At 36.7% G+C, this 20749-nt stretch overlaps 1 protein-coding gene across 1 annotated transcript in view; it reads right to left on the bottom strand.

Annotated features, from left to right (window-relative positions):
* The window catches only part of LOC149084781 (tubby-related protein 4-like), a 178329-nt gene that overhangs the window by 8782 nt on the left and 148798 nt on the right, over positions 1–20749 (bottom strand). The window contains exons 10-12 of the mRNA XM_089232524.1: positions 16722–16956; positions 13821–15373; positions 1026–1220 (exon numbers count right to left, since the gene is read on the bottom strand). Of these exons, the coding sequence (XP_089088650.1) occupies positions 1026–1220; positions 13821–15373; positions 16722–16956 (1983 nt within the window). The remainder of the gene's footprint in view (positions 1–1025; positions 1221–13820; positions 15374–16721; positions 16957–20749) is intronic.

Genomic DNA, 20749 nt, shown 5'->3' with positions numbered 1-20749 from the left:
CTTGTAGTACTCAGATATGTCATTCATGTTACAAGGCATTGCGTGTGTGTATATAGTTATACAAATACAACGCTACAACAGGCAAAATGCCCAACGAGGTGGCTGAGAAAAAGATGCCCATAACAATATGGATGTCATACATTTCAAAAATACAGCAATCCAATTAAAAATGCAATTAATAAGAATTATAAACAATATATACACATGATAAAATATTATACAATGACCATAAAGAATACTTAGGGTTGTCTTATTCTAAGTATGGATAGCTTCTCGATTTACCCCAACATGTTTATCTATTATTAAAATAGAAATGTTAACTTTTTATATGAACACCTATGCTCAAAAACCCAATTAGAAAGTTGTTACCCTGTCTCTCCTGATGTCAATAATAAAAAACATTTTAAGTTTCTACGTGCAATATTCACTGAGGTATTTGAATTCGAAAAAAGAGGAAAGTTGGAAAAACAGTATTAAATATGGGTAAACAGTTTTAACTCCACTTAATATTGTTTTTCTCAACTTTCCTCTGTTTTTCGAATTCAAATACCTCAGTGAATATTGCGCTTGGAAACGTGGAATGTTTTTTACTATTGGCATCAGGAGAGACAGGGCACAACAACTTTCTAATTGGATTTTGCGCATAGGGTGTTCATATAAAAAGTTAACATTTTTATTTTAATAACCATACAATGCCTGGTAACATGAATGACATCTGAGTACTACATGTTATTTGGAAACTTTTTCTAATTGGAAGTATGTCTCTAGGATCAACGGTTTGCCAGTAAAATGCCATATGCCCTGGTACCTATGCACCATGTATATTACCAATTTTTTAGATATATGTTTTTATTTTGGGTTGCTATATTTTAATCATATTTGACATTCATATTTTTTATGGGCAACTTTTTTCAGCCACCTCGTTCTGTAATTTGTCTGTTATGGCCTTTGTGTTTGTATTTGATACTAATGCTCGACAACTGGTGAAACCTGAAGTAAATTATATCAAACTGAATAAGTATTACCTGTTTCCCATGAAACTCAATCTGGAAATTTTTTGCAGATTCTTGAGTAACCCGTCCTCCAAAGTCAAGCTGATAGACTTGACTAACATCATTCCATAATGGAGTTTTGTTATGGAGAACAAACTCTCTGGAATTTCTTGGTTTTCCACATTTGTCTGAGTCTTCAGAAACTGTTCTCACTTTCCATTTTTTTAACTAAATATTGAATAAAAATTCCATAATTATAAAAATATGCTCTGACATCAGTTTATTCTAATATACACTGGAACATCTTTTATTGTCAGATGTAGGAAAAGAAAATTCATCTGTAAAAGAGTGGTGACCATAAAAAAAAGGTTCCCATCTAGACATTTAAACCAGTTCCTTGTTTGGGAACAAATATAATTTTAATAATGTTTTTGAGGAAGTTAACAACCTTGTGGCCAAGACCAGACTGGCAAAAAGAGAAAGCCCCTTGAGAGCGCTTGAAAAACACACACGCATAGTTATGCTCTCCATATAGTTTGTGTATATATAACTATTATAATATTAATCAGAATAAATTTAATATGTGAAAGTAAACTGCTATGTTAAAAAGATGAGTACAAAAATGACTGTCTCTTACATGCACCTTCAACAACTAAAATGGTGAAATCCATTGAAGAAACATGCAACATTTTCGTCGGCAATGCCTATACATATAGGACATAGCTGCTTCCACAGGCCATTGCATAGTATTCCTCGCTCCCCCTTTTCCCTGACCAACAGTAACTTATGGCAGACAACAATCCGAAGAAACCATCGCTACAGTTGCAATGAAAATTCCCCCTTTTTGGTCAGATAACCCACAATTATATTTTCCTCAAATTGAAGCAAATTTCAGATGCATTGCCTCAATTAGCCATGAAAGCAGATAAAATTATAGAGGTTATTGCCATGAGCCAGACAGCAATCTGTGCATCTGAATCCACTTCACATTTCAAGCAACAAAAAGCTGACCTGGCAGAAAAACTTGAGCATCTTAGCCATAGCCGTTCAAGAGATAGACATAATTGTAGACAATGATCTACCTCTTGGCAGCGAAAACGCAACAGTCACAATTAGAAAGATGACGGAATTTGTTTTTATCATAGAAAATCTCAGGCAAAAGCACAAAAATGCACAGAACCGTGTACGTTTGAGGGAAACTAATTAAACCTTCAATCAACGCAGCAGACATCGTAAGGCCTAACAATAGTAGTCGTCTTTTCATTTCCGATTACGCATCCAATTTGAAATTTTTACTACAATTTATCATACCTCCATCTCCTACCGAGAAAAGAAAAGCTCTTTTCTATCAATTAGTAGTGGCAAACAACACGAAAATTCAAACGTATAGTACTAAATTGTTGAATATAAATTTTGATCTCAGACATTCTTTCAAATAGCTGTTCACCATTGCAGATGTCAACGGACCCATCATCGTGCCGATTTTCTTTGCCATTTTGGCTTAATAGTTGATATCAAAAATAAGAAATTGATAGACCCATTGACTAATATTTTAAAAAAAGGACCAAATTTTTTCTTGTTCAAATTATGATATTTAAACGATTTTTCAGGAGATAAAATTTCATGCTATTTTGGAAGTGTTTCCCAAAATAACGAAATCAAATTATAGGCTCGCTGATGTCAAACATGACACTCTGCATATCATTCCCACAAATTGTCCTCCCATTTTTGCAAAAGCTAGATTGATATATCCGCAACAGCTCCGAGCTGCTAAGGAAAAATTTAATTACATGCTTGAACAGGGCATCTGTCGTCATCCTTCAAAAAGCAATTTTGGACTAGTCCCTTACATATGGTCTCCAAAGGTACCACTGATTGACGACCTACAGGGGATTACAGAGCTCTCAACCGAATTACTCAGATGGATAGGTACCCAATTCCTCATATTGAAGATTTTTCAGTTTTCTCAAAACTGGATATAATTAGAGCCTATCATTACATACCAGTTAATCCAGATGATGTAAAGAAAACTGCCATAATAACGCCTTTCAGTCTTTTTGAATTCCCATACCTTCCCTTTGGTCTGTGTAGAGCAGCAGTCTTTTCAGGGCTTCATACATGAAGTGCTCAGAGGGCTGGACTTCTGCTTAGCCTAGACAATTTGTTGATCACCAGTTCAAACATAAAGAGAGCACAAAGAACACCAACGTCTTATGTCCAACAGACTTCATAAATATGGACTTGCTGTCAATGTAGCCAAATGCAAATTTGGCCAGTCAGAAATTCCGTTCCTAGGATACAAAGTATCATTTGAGTGAATCAAGCCACTAGATGGAAAAGTGTTAAATCCTGAACGACAAGCAACCGCAAATGGTCAAAGAGTTGACAGTTCTTGGGAATCATTAATTTCTATCAATGTTTCATACCTAAAGCAGCCCATATTTAAGTACCTCCAAACGAACTGTTGAAGGGCACTAGAAATAAGAAAGATAAAATATAAATCAACATAGTTGGAAAGTGTTTGATGCTGTCCACGGTCTTGCACATCCCGGCATCAAACAAACAGTTCAGTTAATCAAGCAATAATTTGTTTGGCCTGGTCTTCAGCGTGACTGTCACCTGTGGGCACAAACCTGTGTCCAGTGCCAAAAATCCAAAGTTCATTGGCATGTATCCAGCCCACTGGAAGGCTTCGAACTGCCAGATGAACGATTCCAACACATTCACGTTGACATAGTAGGACCTTTGCCACCTTCAAATGGTTTTCCATACCTACTGGCGATCCTGATCGATTCACAAGATGGCTCGAGGTCATCCCCATAAAAGACATCTAAGCAGAAACAGTGGCTAGAGAACTGTTTGTGAACTGGATAGCTTGTTCTGGTTGCCCAGCTCGAATCACTATAGATCGTGGTTGACAGTTTGAATCAGCACTTTTCAAAAGCTTGGCTCACCTGTTGGGCTGCCAACATCTTAAACCATACCATACCATCCTCAAGTAAATGACATGATTGAATCATTCCACAGGCCACTGAAAGCAGCAATAAAGTGCCCAGAGCCACAAAATTGGATGAACATCCGTCCAACAATGGTACTTCTAGGACTGCGCACTACCATCAAGTTGGAACAGATCTAAAACTGCCGGCAACAAAAGCACCATCTATTGCCAGTGAAGATTTCATTGCTCAACTGAGATCAGCAATGGCTGCACTGCATCCTCAACCTCCTGTGCATTATGGTCGAAAATCTATTTTCATGTCAGTATGACAAATGCACATGTGTTTGTACAGCAACCAAAGACTCTCAGCCAGCCATATAAAGGACCATATCCTGTGCTAGAGAGATAGGCCAAAGTCTTCAAGATTCTGGTCAACAATGTAAAGAAAGGCTCCCACGACAGTGCCAACAACTACTAGGTCTAGCTGAAAATCAAAACCACCAGTAAGATTCGCACAGTGATGCGGTGGTTGCCAATAACATCAAGGTTGCCAAGACCAGACTGGCAAAAAGAGTCCCTAGAGAGAGCTTGAGAAACACATGCATAGTTATGCTTTCCCTCTAGTTTGTGTATACATAACATGGGCAGAGATAGGGGGGGGAAATTATATTAATCAGAATAAATATAATATGTGAAAGTCAACTGTTGTCTTAAAAAGGTGTGTACAAATGACCGTCTCTTACACACAACATCAACAACTAATACCTCTAACTTTTTGTGAAACTGATGTGTGCTTGCACAAATACAAAATTAACACTAGAATGGCCGGAGCAGTCATTTTGACAGTTTTTGATTTTGAAAACGCTATAATCTTGACAGTGTTTAACATACACCCTCAATTTTTGGTGACTTTTCATTATTTCTGTATTTTTCTATGTGTACAAAAAGTTTAAGACAGTGAATGTTTTGTTCAGGAGAAATTGGCGTTTATACCTAGAATACCAAGAGCAGAACACAACACATACTCACGAATTACATACAGATAAGAAAAAAAATAATAATATCTGTTGCATCATGTTACTGGGGCTAGCTAAAAAGGCTATTCATGTAGACAGCAGAAGTTTGTGTATTCACAACCAAAACAGCATTTATTATTTAGCTATATGCAGGGCCGGTCTTAGGCCTAGTGGCGCCCGGTGCAAAAACAGTAGTTAGCGCCCCCCTTCCTCAGGTGAAAATCCAGAGTGATGTGTCAGTGAATTTTTGCTAGTCATTACTGTCCCGTATTTTACGGGACAGATTCATTCTACCATATTGGACTCTTGGTGTGGTGATCCATCCCCCCGCACACCACTTGGTTGGATATTAAGGGACGAAGAAGTCAGAAGAACTTCTCCTAGAATGGGATTACTGCTATTTAACTTGTAAAAAAAGCATAAAAACCAACTTGTTTGATTTAATTAATAGATTTAAAAACCTTAAAAAAGCAAAACGTCACACATTTAATGCAGGATACTCATTCAAAGGATCTATCTTCTTCATACATATTTTAATTGAGTTTTATAGTAAAATTCGTGTAGTGCACGCATCACGTACAGGCTAAACTGATAATAAAAGTGATTAAAGTGATATTTCCGTATGATTTATTTCACATTTATAAGACTCATGAACTTAATTTGAAATTATCCCTTCCAGACCCAGTGCTAAGAAACGGAAGGGGCAGGTAAACACCAGCTAAAGCACCGGGACCTGCAACTTGGGCAGGTCCGTAACTATCTTGATACAACTTGGGCGGTTGAAATGAGCCGAAGGGGGGGGGGGCACTTGTAACTCTTTCTTTTTCTGAGCATAACCATTTCAAGGACACTCCAAGAAAAGACTGCCCCGAGAAAGCACGCTACGACCCTGGGGAAGGGGCAGGGCCGTCTTAAGAGCATCATGGGCCTTCCAGGCCAAGTGGTTTATCTGAGGCCCTACCTAGTGAATTCCAGAAAATTTTAACTAGATCTCATTTTCGTGAGGCCCCTCAATTCTTGGAACTCCCGGGCAAGCCCATGCGTTAAGACGGCATTGGGAAGGGGTTGTTTTTCTCTCTGTAGATTTTTTTTTAACCTCAGTAATTTCGGCTTTAATTTCAACGATAACGCACAATTCTTGAAGTTTGGACTGAACATCCCTGAAGTTAAAAAAAAAAATCTAAAGTGAAAAGAAGCAACCTGCACGTTTGTGCATACAGGGTCTAAAAGGAATTATGCATAATTGCGCTGGTAATGTTGCGAAATTTATTAAACTTACCGAAATGATTGGTGATTATGTATTATGTGTATATGCTTTACTGATTCAACGTGCGCGCACACACACACACACACACATCTACCATAACATACATTTAATTCTATATTTCATCAGCTGCAAAAACCTCATTTCAAATACACGAAGATACATATCCGAAATTTCTCTTATACGAAATGGATTTGCCGCTGCCCCCACCCTTCCTTGTTTTGAATATGTGAGGTACACTACTTTATTTCCATATTTCCATGGAAGTCCCAATTAACCTACCTATTCTGCTGCGTATAGTCTGTAGATTATACGTTTAAAAAAATTATGTTGAAATAAAAACAAAACGTCGGAGAAATGAATTTCTTATTATGGGTCGAAGTTGCATGAGAAGAGTCTTAACTTTGAAGTGGCTTTAGTGCGGATAAGCCACTGCGCCTTATCTACGGCTTTATTTTTGTCTTCTGAGAGAGGTTTCATTAGTTATAATTACGTTGAAAATTTATTAACAGAAACATATATTTTTTAAATATTTATAGATTGAGTGGATGACGGTACAAAAATTGACATTTTTTCTACAAAACCATGTTAAACACCCCCCCCCACCTCCTCCTTGAGAGCGATTTTATATTGATAAATCAAATTTTCTCATGTGGGTTATATAACGCTGCGGACTATTCTCATGGTGCCTTTTTTTCCCGAAACTAGCGAAGTTTGCGGATTATAAGCAGCAAAATTCGATAGGTTTTGTTTAATTCTTATTCAAGATTAACGTTGAGAAAATGATTTTCTTTAAAATGATTAAAATTCTTACAACTCTTATAGAAAACTAATACAAAAAAAATTAAAATCGAAAATTTTTCTAGGATCACCAGATTTTCATTTCGATCGAATTTATATATTGAGGTTTTTTCTACCCTTCTTTTGAAAGTCAGTTGGGAAAAAAAATCAAATTGAATTTCTGACATACGTTCCTCATTCGCTTCTTGAAAAAGATGTCTTTTTAGAATCTCGTTGTGGCTACACCTTGCCAAGGCCTCCTAGACAGAGACACTGTCTAGAAGTCTCATAGGAGCCTTTACCGTTACTCACCGGGTATCTGGAACAAAGATCCATGAAACTTCGCAAAGATGTTCAGCTGTGTATATGTACGGTTTGTTAAAATTTTCCACACACACACATACATTTCACTCAGGGTCGGCTCGAGACAAAATCTCTACCTGAGTGGGACCTATATTTGGGCCCCCCTGACCTCCCTAATTAAAAAAACTTTTGTTTCAATCTCTTCTTTTTGATGCGTTCAAAGGAACAGCGATATTTTATGTCAAAACGTATGTTAAATTTCTTTTGGCCTTTTACCTTGGATTTGGCGCTCCTCCTAGAGCGGGCAGAAATAATTTTCCCATTTTTTTTGCCCTTTTACCCCGAACTTAACGCCCCTCCTAGAGAGGGAGCAAAAAAGTTTCCCTAATTTCTTTCACCCTTTTACGCCGGATTTGGCGCTCCTACTAGAGGGGGGCAGAAATCATTTCCCCTTACGTTTTTCCACCCTGTCTACCTCAGACTTGGTGCCCCTTCTACAGCGGGCACAAATCATTTCCCCTTACGTTTTTCCACCCTGTCTACCTCAGACTTGGCGCCCCTTCTACAGCGGGCACAAATAATTTTTCCAAATTTTTTTTGCCCTTTCACTTCGGATTTGACGCCCTTCTAGAGCACACCCAGTGCCACCGAGCTGCCCCTGGTTAAACTAATAGGAAAGTCTGGCGAGTCGGGAGACTGGCCAGTGATCGGGGACGCTAAAGTGCATGGGTTTTCTCATGTGAGCACATTTTTGTTTCTCCTCTTGTGACAGGTAGGAACGTGAACCAAGTGCAGGATCCCTATTTAAAATGGTCAGCTAATCATGGGTTTTAATTCATTCGTTTTTTAAATATTTTTTTTAGAAATACTGTACTGTATTGAGATTCGATTCTGCGTTTTTAATAAAAATAATGCAAGTCGGGAAAAAAGATGCATGAAAGGTTTTCTGGCTCAAAATCTTTCCCGCACCAGAAGACACCTTCAATTCCTGTGATACACCCCACAACACAGGAAAACACTTTTGCTTTCGTTAGTATAAAAATTGGGTGACCGCGAGGGCGATTTCTCTATCATTTTTATTTTTTACTGCACAACAACAGAGAAAGAAATTGCTTCTCCTCCCCACAAAATCTCCTGCAGGGGTAAACGAAAAGAGCTTGAGAGAGTGTGTATTTTTATCTGACCAAAATCGCTATGTACTGTACGTATATAGGTGCACTGCCTATCGATTATTTTCTTTTCGAAAAATAACCGTAATATTATATACACTCAAACCTTTTGTTTGTTTTTTTTGAAAAAAAAAATTCTCATCTCGGTCATTTTTCATGTATATTTTAGTTTTTTTTATAAATACGTATTTTAAAGATAATTTTTCTAGTAATGTATATTTAATGTGTTTCGGCGCCCCTTCTCATTTGCACCGGTCGCACTGCCCTAAGACCGCCCCTGGCTATATGAGTCTCTATTCAGGAAACTTTTTTTTGTGATCGTTCACCTGGCAAACTCAGACTTTACATAACTCTTCCTGCTACTATCTGCTTTGAAAGCTTCCTAGAAAAAAATTGGTTCATTCACAATGTGTACAATTGGCTCTTATAGAAGATAGACATGTTTGAACAATAATGATATATCATCAGTACTAAATGATATTCCCAACAATGAATCTACATTATCACAAAAATTAGAACTCTCCCTGATACCATAGGCCTGGTACTCTCCAGATGACCAAACATCACCCTTTCAATGACTCACTTGTGTGATTGCTGACCACGAGGTCCTGATGATGGCTCTTCATTGTAGAGCTGAAACGCACCGACCAATTAAAATTTTATTTGTCTTAAAATAGTGTCAGTTTTTTGTATAAATGAATCTACAGCTGAGAAGACTAACGATGCAAACTCTGACAACACTGAGAAGACTAACGATGCAAACTCTGACAATACGGATCTCATGACATTTTGCTATATATAGATATATTATTATGAAAAAGAAAGTAGTGATTCCGGAAGTGACTGGTCTGAATCAGATAATACGGATGAAGAAGACCAAAATGTATTTTTTCTAATTTGTGTATTCTTTATAAATTAATTTGTGCAATGAAATTTTAGTAAATGTTCTAGTATTTTTCCCCAATACTGCAAATTCATATTGACATAAGATTATATGTTATCCACAGTGTGCTTGCAAACAACTAAATAGTCTGAATATAACATATAAAAGACCTTGACATAAAAAAGGCATACATCATCAAAATGAAGCAATGTACGTTGTGATGTTGGTGCAATGTTTATCTATATTTTTTTCATGGAAAATCATGTCAAAAGTTGTCCTCCATATTTTCACATTTTAAGTTGAAAAGTCATTTTATGCACACTCTGTATGCTTTAGAAAAATTAAATTTCTTCAAAATTAATAGATTAACCATGTGAAACAATGCTTGCTAGTTTTTATTTTAAAAATTTAGTGTGATTAAATATATTGTGATTTGAAAAGATCCAGCAGTCAAAATGACTGCCAATGGTCCTTATAGGTATAACGGCCCTTCTAGTGTTCAATTTATATCAAAATGTAAAAAGAAATTACACACTATATTTAAAATCTTTGGAAAGTATTGATCACTTGGTTGTTTGATGTGATTTTAAACAGCTTTGTATCTACAGAAGTCCTTTCACCTTCAATGATTATTATTTTCCTTGATGCTTCTTACTAGTAACTTTTTCTCTGATTTTGCAAATTTTCCTCTTTCCACCATTGAGTTTACTTGTAGAAACAACTCTCATTAATGTTTTTTACATAGAATATGTCTTTACCTTTCAAAACTCGGGCGCCATCCGCTCATTTTGTGAGTGTCATGAAAATGTTGATAGCAGTAAACTCAATATTTAAAACTATAAAAATGATACATGAATGAATGATATCATGTTCAATAGAGCATTACACAAAGCAAATTTATACATAATAATTTAACGTTGTGCTAACATCATTTGCTGATGCAATACTGCCATTTTGAAGCTCTAAATCAAGGTGCAATGCAGCTAAAAATTAGTGTGACTGGTGATATCATGGCATGTGAGGTATTGTTTGATTTTTTCAGTGAGTTCATAGGCAAAGAAAAACCTGAAGTCTTGGGGGGGGGGCACGATAATTGCTTGAGGGGCATGATGAGATGATGCCAATTCATATACATGCATATACATTAGATCAGTCAGCTTTGCCCGTGATGCTGTGTCCCTTAAGCTCTAGTATTAGCTCTAGTAAAGTAACTGCCCATGAGCAAGTTTAATTAATTTATTTATACAATATTGTTGGCTCTGGGGCCAATATAGCCTGACGCGATTGAAAGTGACAAAGATATTGTTTGATATTGGACAAAAAAGTAGTGATAGTGGGAAGTCGACAATAGAGCTGGGGATTTTGTTCCATATGAGGAAAGAAGCTATACTTAAAAAGTCAGTAGAAGCAAAAATAGGTTTTATTTTAAAGGAATGGTCGGGTCTTCTGGAGATGAAGGATGGTTTGGCTAGGATACCAGAAGTATCAAAGTTGAAATGACCATGGAAAAAAAAAAAAATCTTGTATAACAGGGTTAATCGAGAAATGAGACAAAGAAAATGTTGATGAGAGGGAGGAGATTAAGTTTGTTTTTAAGTTCGGACACAGAAAAAAAGTATGACCAGCAGTTGTGGACAAATCAGGTGGATTTATTTTGGATTGATTCAAGTTTGTCTATATTACTGGAGGTGTAGGGGTCCCAGATTTCAGTAGTGTAGGAAAGAACAGAAGCAATATAAGATTGGTAGCAGAGTAGTCTGATGTCCCGAGTAGAATGCTTAAGGTTGCGGTGGAGGAAGAGAAGTTTGTTGAAACATTTTGGGTAAAAGTAGTCAACATGTTTGTTCCAACGTAGGTCGGCTGAGATTATGACACACAAAGGTATTTAATTTCAGAAACTTGGAATGAAGTTAAATTACTGATGGAGTATGAGGAAGTATGTAGTATTCAAGAGGAAGTAATTTACGGGTATCTCTCATGCCAACTGTTTTTGAGATATTGATAGGCATCTGCCACAATGAACACCAGTCAGCGATGGAAGCCAGGTTATGTTGAAATCCTTGGTGAATGATACGGTACAGTAGGACTTTTAGTGAATGATACGGTAAATTAGTCATCATTACATTACTAATTACAATAAATTACTGAGATAAATTATAATTATAAATTATTAAAATTTATGAAACAGTTTTGTAGCTGATAAAATTTTAATAATTTCTAATGTGAATGTTGATTATTAAGTGTAGCAATTTGTAATCACTTTACAGATCCATTAGAGATTAATTGGATGATTCGAATTTTTTTCTAGTGACTGTTTGACTGTGTATATAGGATAAAATTCGAAATTGAAAGGATGTCTAAGGATTTCACTTTGCACACTGAATAAGTAGTAAACACTGACACAAAAAGAAAAGTTACCATTTGTAAACAGGGTATTTTGATTTGAATAACAAAAATCATGATTTAATTCAAACAATTTTTTAATCACTGATTTAAATCAGATAATTTTGAAATTTTTGATTCAATTTTGAGTAATATGATTTTTTCAAACTTGTGCAATGTAATATAAGTAAATAGGAAGTGGCAAGGTCAATGTTTTAATATTTCCCGCATTAATTAATATTTAAACAAATCGAATGAAAAAAACTACTTATTACTTTATATACAAGGTGAGCAAAAAGTCTGTAGAAACTTTAAAAATTCATAAAAACCGAAAAAATAAGTGAAATAAACAGGCAATCTGTTCGTTATTTGTGTATCTTTTCTTTGACTTGTGTACGTCAGTGCCACCTATCGGCTGTTTTTTGTTATTTTTTCCTGTCTCAAAAAAATTCCAGTGACCTAGCGATGCTAACCTCAATTAGCATCGGGTTCATTAAACTAGGGTTAGCATCGCTAGGTCACTGGAATTTTTTTGAGACAGGAAAAAATAACAAAAAACAGCCGATAGGTGGCACTGACGTACACAAGTCAAAGAAAAGATACACAAATAACGAACAGAATGCCTCCAAATCGTTTATTACAGCAATATGTGTTCCACATGACCACCACCACAGGGTATAACACATTGCAGGTGAGTCACAAATCCAGCAACGGCAGAGAGCAGCAGGTCTAGATGTATACATCACACTTCTCTGCAGATTTATGTGGATGCATTCCCTGAAAGGTCATCAGGTTCACCACACTTCAGTGGTTCGTTCATCACAAGGTATTCCTGATACAGATGTTCAGAGAAGACAAAATCATTAGCAGGCATTGCAGGTTCCTATGGCCTCCTCGGTCTCTAGATTTGACATCAGCAGACTTCTGGTTATGGGGATATTTGAAATCCCTGATGTATCGATCCGGTCCATCCAATCTGTCAGAACTGAAAGATGCAATCCGCCGAGAGGTGTCATGTATACATCCAGACTTGCTGCATTCTGCAGTTGCTGGATTTGTGACTCGCCTGCAATATGTTATCTCCTGTGTTGGTGGTCACGTGGAATACATACTGCTGTAATAAACGATTTGGAGGCATTCTGTTAGTTATTTGCGTATCTTTTCTTTGACTTGTGTACGTCAGTGCCACCTATTGGCTGTTTCTTGTTTGATTGTTTTTTCCTGTCTTAAAAAAATTCCAGTGACCTAGTGATGCTAACCTGCAAACCATTTTTCATTTCAGTTATTTTTCCGGTTTTTATGAATTTTCAAAGTTTTTACAGACTTTTTGCCCACCCTGTATTTACTTGATTATTTGTCACTTTGTTTTTAAATTATTGAAACAGTTGCATATATGACTATTTGATTTTTGATTTTTTATTGATTATAATTTAAATATTGTTTTAAACATAGAATGTGCTTAGATGTTACTTATATACCAAATGAGATTTTCGATAGTTTTTAAAAGTAAGGTCTTAGTTATTAATAACAGTAGTTGTTATGAAAATTATTTAATTCTGCAAATAAATTACCATTTCCTACTTCAAATTGAAAATAAGTAAATATCAAATTTAAAAAATTGATTTTTTTTTTAAAACATTTTTTCAACCTTGTTAGTAAACAATTAATATTATGACTGCTATACATCCCTGCTCATCTCATTCATGAAAGAGTTTATGATTAAAAAATTGCCCTAGCAAAAAATTGAAAAATTGGGAAATGGTTTAAGAAAAAAAACCATTTAGATGTAGTATAATAGCACTTACTTAATCTTATACCTAATCTTATAATACATATTATATGCATCTGAATATTTTTAGGCAATTCTAATTTTTCAAATGTATCAGGTCACCAGAAGTTTAAAAAGGTGAGGTTGAACTATATTATTTATTCATTGTTTTTCTTGTTTAAAAATAATTTTCCTTTTACCAGAAAAAAAAATTCATTGTGCAAAAAATAATAATAATCAGTCTTCTTGGCAAAAATCAGTTATTACATGACTGTGATAGTTTTTACACATAGGTTTTAAATACAAAAAATAGAAAGAAGCTAACCTTTTTTTTTATGTAGGCCTTCTGAAAGCTCTCTAAATCTTTGAAATCATTTTCTTTGGATTCTTCAGAACTCAATACCATTTCATCATCAGATCCTTCACCCTGTTTTAATTTCCACATTTTTCGAAAAAACTGTGGACTGTACAATACACTTTGTTTTTGGAAAGGACGTCTTCTGATTTCTGGTGAAGATGGTATGCTTCTACTTCCAAGTAAAATTCTTTCAGAACACAACATCTGTTCAACATTAGGTGGTCTAACAGATGTATGCTCTTTGATAATTTCTTGAAGATCAACCCTTCTATCAGTGACATGCAGTGACTCTGATATATATGGTCTGCTGTGCCGAGGTTCATAATTATCACAGTCATTTTGAAACCTCTCATTTGAGGGTAAAGAAACATCACAATAACAAATAGAATTTGAACTGCCTTGAAAGTCTGTGAAAAAATTTGGTGAAAAATGATCTTGCATTATTTTTTCATCATCAAAACTGCTACACTGTGCACCCATTTCCAAATTACTACTCGCTTTTAAAGTTACTCTCTGTTCCTTACCTTTCAAGTCAAGAATAAGACACTTTTTGAAACTAAAACGATCATACTTGCTAAACTTATGTGAAACCGATTGCATACTTGAGGATTGGTCACAAAAACCTATAACCCCTGTACAAGTTTCTTCACCATCATTAAACTTTTTTTTTTCAAAAATTTTCTGATGACACTGATTAGAGCATTCGGTACTTGTTCTTTGAATGGGAAAACCTATCTCATCACATGAGAAGTTTCTGTGCCTTAAAACTGGCTGGTTTCTTTCTTCCTTATTCTCATCTATTCCATCAAATAATATGGATTCATCACTCAAGTGCTTGTATGGAATGCTACAATGGGAATCAACTGGGTAACTGCTAATTTCACTCCTGAGCTCAGAATGATTCAGACATTCAGTTTTAGAATGGACAACAGAGTGATTGCCAGAAATTTCATTACCTATACCACAGGGTGAAGCTGCTGCTGATGAAGATGATGATGAAGATGAGAAAATTGAAGGAGGATGAGCTTTATACAAAACATCTAAATTCACAGTGGCATAACCTTCATTAACAGAATTGGAAATGGTTGATGATTCCTCTTTGCACAAGTATGGTTTATACACACATGATGCTTTTGATGAAACGTCTTTTGTGAGTGAGTTATTCATACCACTTGAGATTGAAGGTTGGTTGGGGACTGAACCGAATTCCTCTTTATATTGAACATTATCAGGATTATGACTTGTATTTTGCAGAGAAATGGTCTGTGAAGCAGGTAAAAAATCTTCATCCAAAACAAATGTTTTATTTTCAAATGGCAGTTTTTTGTTCAAAAAACATTCTAAAAAACCCTTTGAGGGCACAAAAGTAAGAAAATCTTCATTTCCTGAACAAGAGGCCTGGTTTTTTAAAGCATTTGTGTTTTTCTGGTGACCGCTCACACCTGGAATATGGATGGGTACTCTTTGTGGTGTCATCGGAGCGATGGGAACACTGTCTTCGGGCATATGAGATTCTAAATCTTCATGAAAAAAATTCAGAATATATAATCAATTTTTCTCAAATTTTAAAGGTGAAGTTCATATACTTCAGTATGCAACTGATTTGATAAGAATTTACAAAAACGCAAAATTCAATATTGAAAATTGTCAACAGTAGTCAACACTGGACAATTCAACATGAAATATTAAAAACGTGTGTGGTTTGGTTTGTTATCTTGGTTTGCAAGCATAATTTATTTTGAATATGTGATTGTAATCCAAAACACTTATATATCAAAGCAAAATTCCAAGAATTAATAATAACTAAAATGACAGTCTTTCATGGGATTTTGCCATGTATGTCATTTCCCACAATTAATGGTATTTTAACAAGTGGGCCCACAGGTTATGGGAATATAGCCCCTAAGTCAAACAAAGGCCCTAATTGAAGGTTGATTGAAGGTTTTTATTAATTTGTATATGTTGTCTTATACCCTCCCCCTAAGACAACATAATTATAGTCTTATGAAAAAAATTATTTCTTAAAACATTTTAAATTTAAAAAAAAAAAATTTCATAGCACAATTTCAGTCAGTATCCTATAAGATTGACTGACTCAAGCCAAAGCAAAACAACAGAAATAACTTGGTAACAAAAAAAGTTTTTGCCCAAAACAGTGTACTAGCAAATACAGATAATTCTCTTGTCTTTCTTCACAAAATGTATTATATTCTTTTTCGGAGTCTTCCACAGTCCAGTCTATCAACTCTCTTCAACAATGCTCAGCAAATTATGAAGAGCTGTAAACTGTTTAAGAATGACATTGATAAAATAAGTTTTTTAACCCTCAAAGTGAGCAAAAGAAAATTAATAAACCACATGGCCCACACACAGCCCCACTCTCAAAAAAACCTATACTACCTTTGCTTTGGCAAAATCATGAATTGCAATCTACTACATTTGTATTATTAGGCAATATTTATAGCAATACACCAAAACAGGCAAAATGCCCAATGAGGTGGCTGAGAAAAAGATGCCCATAACCAATATGGATGTCATAAATTTCAAAAATATAGCAACCCAATTAAAAATGCAATTATAAACAACATATATACATGATAAAATATTATACAATGCCCATAAAGAATACTTATGGTTGTTTTATTGTAAATATAATTAGCTTCTCGATTTACCCCAACATGTTTATCTTATATCTTTTTAAACGTGTCAATTGTGTTAGAATTTACTACCTCTGGGGGGGGGGGTAAGCTATTTCATAATATTTTTAAGGAATTTTTTATAATTTATTGTATATTTAATGAAATTGATAAAAAAAAAGAAATCCCACCACACCAGTTCCTTTATAAATTTCCAGAATTTTTGTCCTACCTTCTTCCTCTTCAGGAAATATGCTGGAACTCATATGTTGTGAAGAAATATTAACTCCATCACATTGAGGCCCATTAAGCTCTTTTAATACAACAGTCATTTGGCGGGGTTGTAGATGAAGGACACTAGTTCGGTAGGTAATCCCTCCTAAGACTCCTGGTAACCATGGAACAGAGCCCAAAATTTTGAATTTTGTTCCCCAAAGATTTGATGAAATGGTAACAATTTTTCTTTCCTGGAAGATGTGAAAATTTCATAAATAAAACCACAGAGTAAAACAAATCATGTGTAAATCATATTCTTTATACAGAGTGTAAAGCTAACAGCACACACCGCAAGTTACTGATGAGCCATTAACCCAAGAGGCATACTTTCAGTTAAGTATCCAAATAACGTGTAGATTTCAGATAACTCATTAGTGGTACAAGGGGTTGAATAGTTATTAAAATGAAAAAAATTAATTTTTATATGGAGACACCCTATGCTCAAAAACCCAATTCGAAAGTTGTTGCCCTTTCTCTCTTGATGTGGAATAAAAAAATTCCACGTATCTAAGTTCAATATTCACTGAGATATTTAAATTTTTTAAAATAGAGAACAGTTGAGAAAAAACAGCATAAATGCAAGTAAAATACATTTTATCCTGTTTTTCCCTTGAAAAGGTTTTTTTTTTGGCCCCAGGAGAAACAAGGCAACAACCATCTAATTAGGCTTTTGAGCACAGGGTGTTCATATAAAAAGTTAATTTTTTTAATTTTAACTATACAATCCCTTACAATATGAATGACTTATCTGAGGTGTATATGTTATTAGGATGCTTGCTGTTTTTAATCAGAAATGCGCTTCTAGGATCAACAGTTTGTAAGAAATTTGCAGTACGTGCTGTTAGCTATGCATCTTTTATAAATAACATTATGTACATTTATAAAAGTATGACGACAAAAAAGGGTCAAATTTCCATGTTACAAACTAGTTGTCACATGATATAATGGAAAATAATTTTTTGTGGTAATAAACTGAGTTGGTTTATGTACAAAAGCAACAGGAAAGCTAGATTGCAATGATGTTGGAACTATATTATCAGAATGGGTTATAAGATAATTCTATAACCAAGTTAGATTAAAGAAAATGTATTTAAAAACCATGCAAATACGAAGGACACAACAGGAAAAATGCAAACAAAGTGGCTGAAAAAGATGTCCTTAATAATACAATCAAGGGTAAGCTATTCCATTTATTCACAACCCTATTAGAGAGAAATTTCGTGCAACACCAAAACTTGGAGCTGTTCTTTACCAAATGATACTTTGCCACTTGTCAAAGTCGATTGATGGGGTATAAATAACTTATGGTCTGTCCTATCCATCCTGTTAAAATTTTTTAACACTTTGATCATATCCCCATACTATCTCAGTTTATCCCATGTAAACATATTCAAATAATCAAGTCTCTCACCTCACAGATTAAGTCCCATGTTGGCATACTGGGCTTGAGCTTAGGGAATTTCAGAAAGAAAATTCCCATGCCTCTGTGGGGAACCAAACTACCACCATTAATAATATAGTACTCACCAGGACTGTAAGGGGTGGTTTGATTTCCACAGAGGTATGCGAGTTGCCTTTCTGAAATTCATTTTCATCTCTGCTTGGTATACAATCTTTCATAGTTCCTATGAACAGCAGAGAGTGACATAGTCTGTCTCAGTGACTTATCATACATAGGCCAAACCAAATATGAACTTAAAAACTGCTTGAAATGAGCAATAACTCTGAATATACTGTTACGATCTGTAGGCGATAGATGGCGTGATTTGTTCGATGGCTCTCAGAAATATCGAAATCGGTTGATGCTGGTTTCGGTTCATCGGAGAAAGATGCTATTGGTGAGAACATTCCAGAAATTCCCGCCCCTCCAGACATTGGTTAAACCCCTCCATACAGTGGTGCCACAGACTAGGAAACTGTAAAATAGAATTTTGTGGAATGTTCTATTTCTCGAAGTTTCTGTCGGGGTTATAAATAGTGCGGCGCTCACAAGATGGCAGGCTAGACAGGCCAGAGAGACTCGAATAGAGAGAGACTGGATGAAAAGAGTCAGTCGTGATTTAACTTTGTGAGAAAGTTGTTAGCTCTCTGATTAGCTTGTAAATACATGTAAATTGCTGTTCTGTAAATAAATCTGTGTTTGTCCATCAAACCGCTTCTTGTTTTGCAATCTCGAATTCTTGTGGAAAATTATCTGGAACAATTTTGTGTCAGAAGTGGGATAAATGGACTGCCATGTAGGATGGTCATCGACACCGGAGCCAACGTGAGCATCGTCAGGACGGACCTGGCTCGGAAATTCCAGCAACGACTTCTCTACGTACCACCATCGTTCATGATGCTGCAGACAGTCACGGGAGAGAAAATGACTGTGAGAGGAAAATTGAAAGTCTCACTGAAGTTCGCCATGGTCACCTATCAACACACCGCGTTCGTGGCAGGCATAAGGGATCCGTGCATCATCGGAGCAGACTTCTTGAAGAAACACGGATTTTCTTCAAGTCCAAGGAAAATCTGTGTTCGCGTTGGCTCCAGTGTCGATGACCATCCTACATGGCAGTCCATTTATCTCGCCTCTCACGTGGACCCCGTGATTTTCTCCGTACATCTGTGAGATGTGGTACACTCTACACTCTGCATGGTGCATCTTCCGTACCGGTAGCTGCGACTGAGCATCATCAGGACGGACCTGGCTCGGAAATTCCAGCAACGACTTCTCTACGTACCACTATCGTTGATGACGCTGCAGACAGTCACGGGAAAGAAAATGACTGTGAGAGGAAAATTGAAAGTCTCACTGAAGTTCGCCACAGTCACGTATCAACACACCATGTTCGTGGCAGGCATAAGGGATCCGTGCATCATCGGAGCAGACTTCTTGAAGAAACACGGATTTTCCTTGGACATGAGGAATGACTAGTTGCACACGCTTAAGGAACATATCGCCCTGCTCGGATGTAGTCATGACGATGTACCTCCAAGGACATTCCAGATGGACATTCCAAAGGCAGAAAAAGAGTGCATCGCCGATGCAAAGAAGACCAATGGCAGGACCGGAACTGTTCTCTCACGAGGGTCAGAGGGCATGAAGAAGACGATCCAGCTTCGTAGAGAAAAAGCACATGGAGATGTTGACGCCCTGACGAGAGGAACGGGTACACAGAACCTTCGTCGTTGCCCCAAGGCAGAAGAGGCGTGCGGACCGGTGAACCCTCTAGTGAGACAGATAGCATCTCAAGTCTGAAGTGACGATCCTTGGAGCGATGAAAAAACCCGAAAGGCCCAACTAGAAGATCCCGACATACGACCGATCATGGAGTTGAAGGAATCCACCGGTATTAAACCGACATGGCAAGACTTCGCCTTTTCCAATCCGACGACCAAGAAATACTGGGCGCTATGGGACTCTCTGGAGATGAGAGATGACGTGCTGTACCGCAGATGAGAGTCGGAGGATGGAAAGACGTTCCGGTGGCAACTCGTCCTGCCAAGGAGCCGTGTGAAAGAAGTGCTGAAAGAAATGCACGAAAGCCTGACCAGTGGACATTTCGGCGTGATTAAGACTCTCCAGAAGGTCCGTGAACGATTCTGTTGGGACAAATCCAGGACCGATGTGCAAGAGTGGTGAAAGAATTGCGACCCTTGCCATCACTGATGGGACAGGACCTTCGCAAGCCAGGTGATCTGATGTTTCGGCGACCGATAGCTGCTGCTCTTCCACTGGAAGAACATGTCCAGGGACTCCAGGAGCATCTCTAGGACATGCATCAAATCGCCAGGCACCGGATCAACATCGGCCACGAAAAGATAAAAAACTGCTACGATGTGAGGTCGCATGACTTAAAGGAAGGGGACCTCGTCTGGCTGTGGAACCCGAAGCGCTGGATAGGACTGTGCCCGAAACTTCAGATGTCATGGGAAGGACCCTACAGAGTCGTGAGGAGACTGAACAACATCGTAGCTCGGATGCAGGAAACGCCATCC

The sequence above is a fragment of the Pholcus phalangioides genome, unplaced genomic scaffold (genome assembly GCF_987345545.1).
Source record: "Pholcus phalangioides strain wild (caught in Gottingen) unplaced genomic scaffold, Ppha-v1.0 ptg000007l_1, whole genome shotgun sequence".
Lineage (NCBI taxonomy): Eukaryota > Metazoa > Arthropoda > Arachnida > Araneae > Pholcidae > Pholcus > Pholcus phalangioides.
The sequence above is the reverse complement of the archived record's forward strand: the minus strand, read 5'-3'. Positions and strand labels throughout refer to the sequence as shown.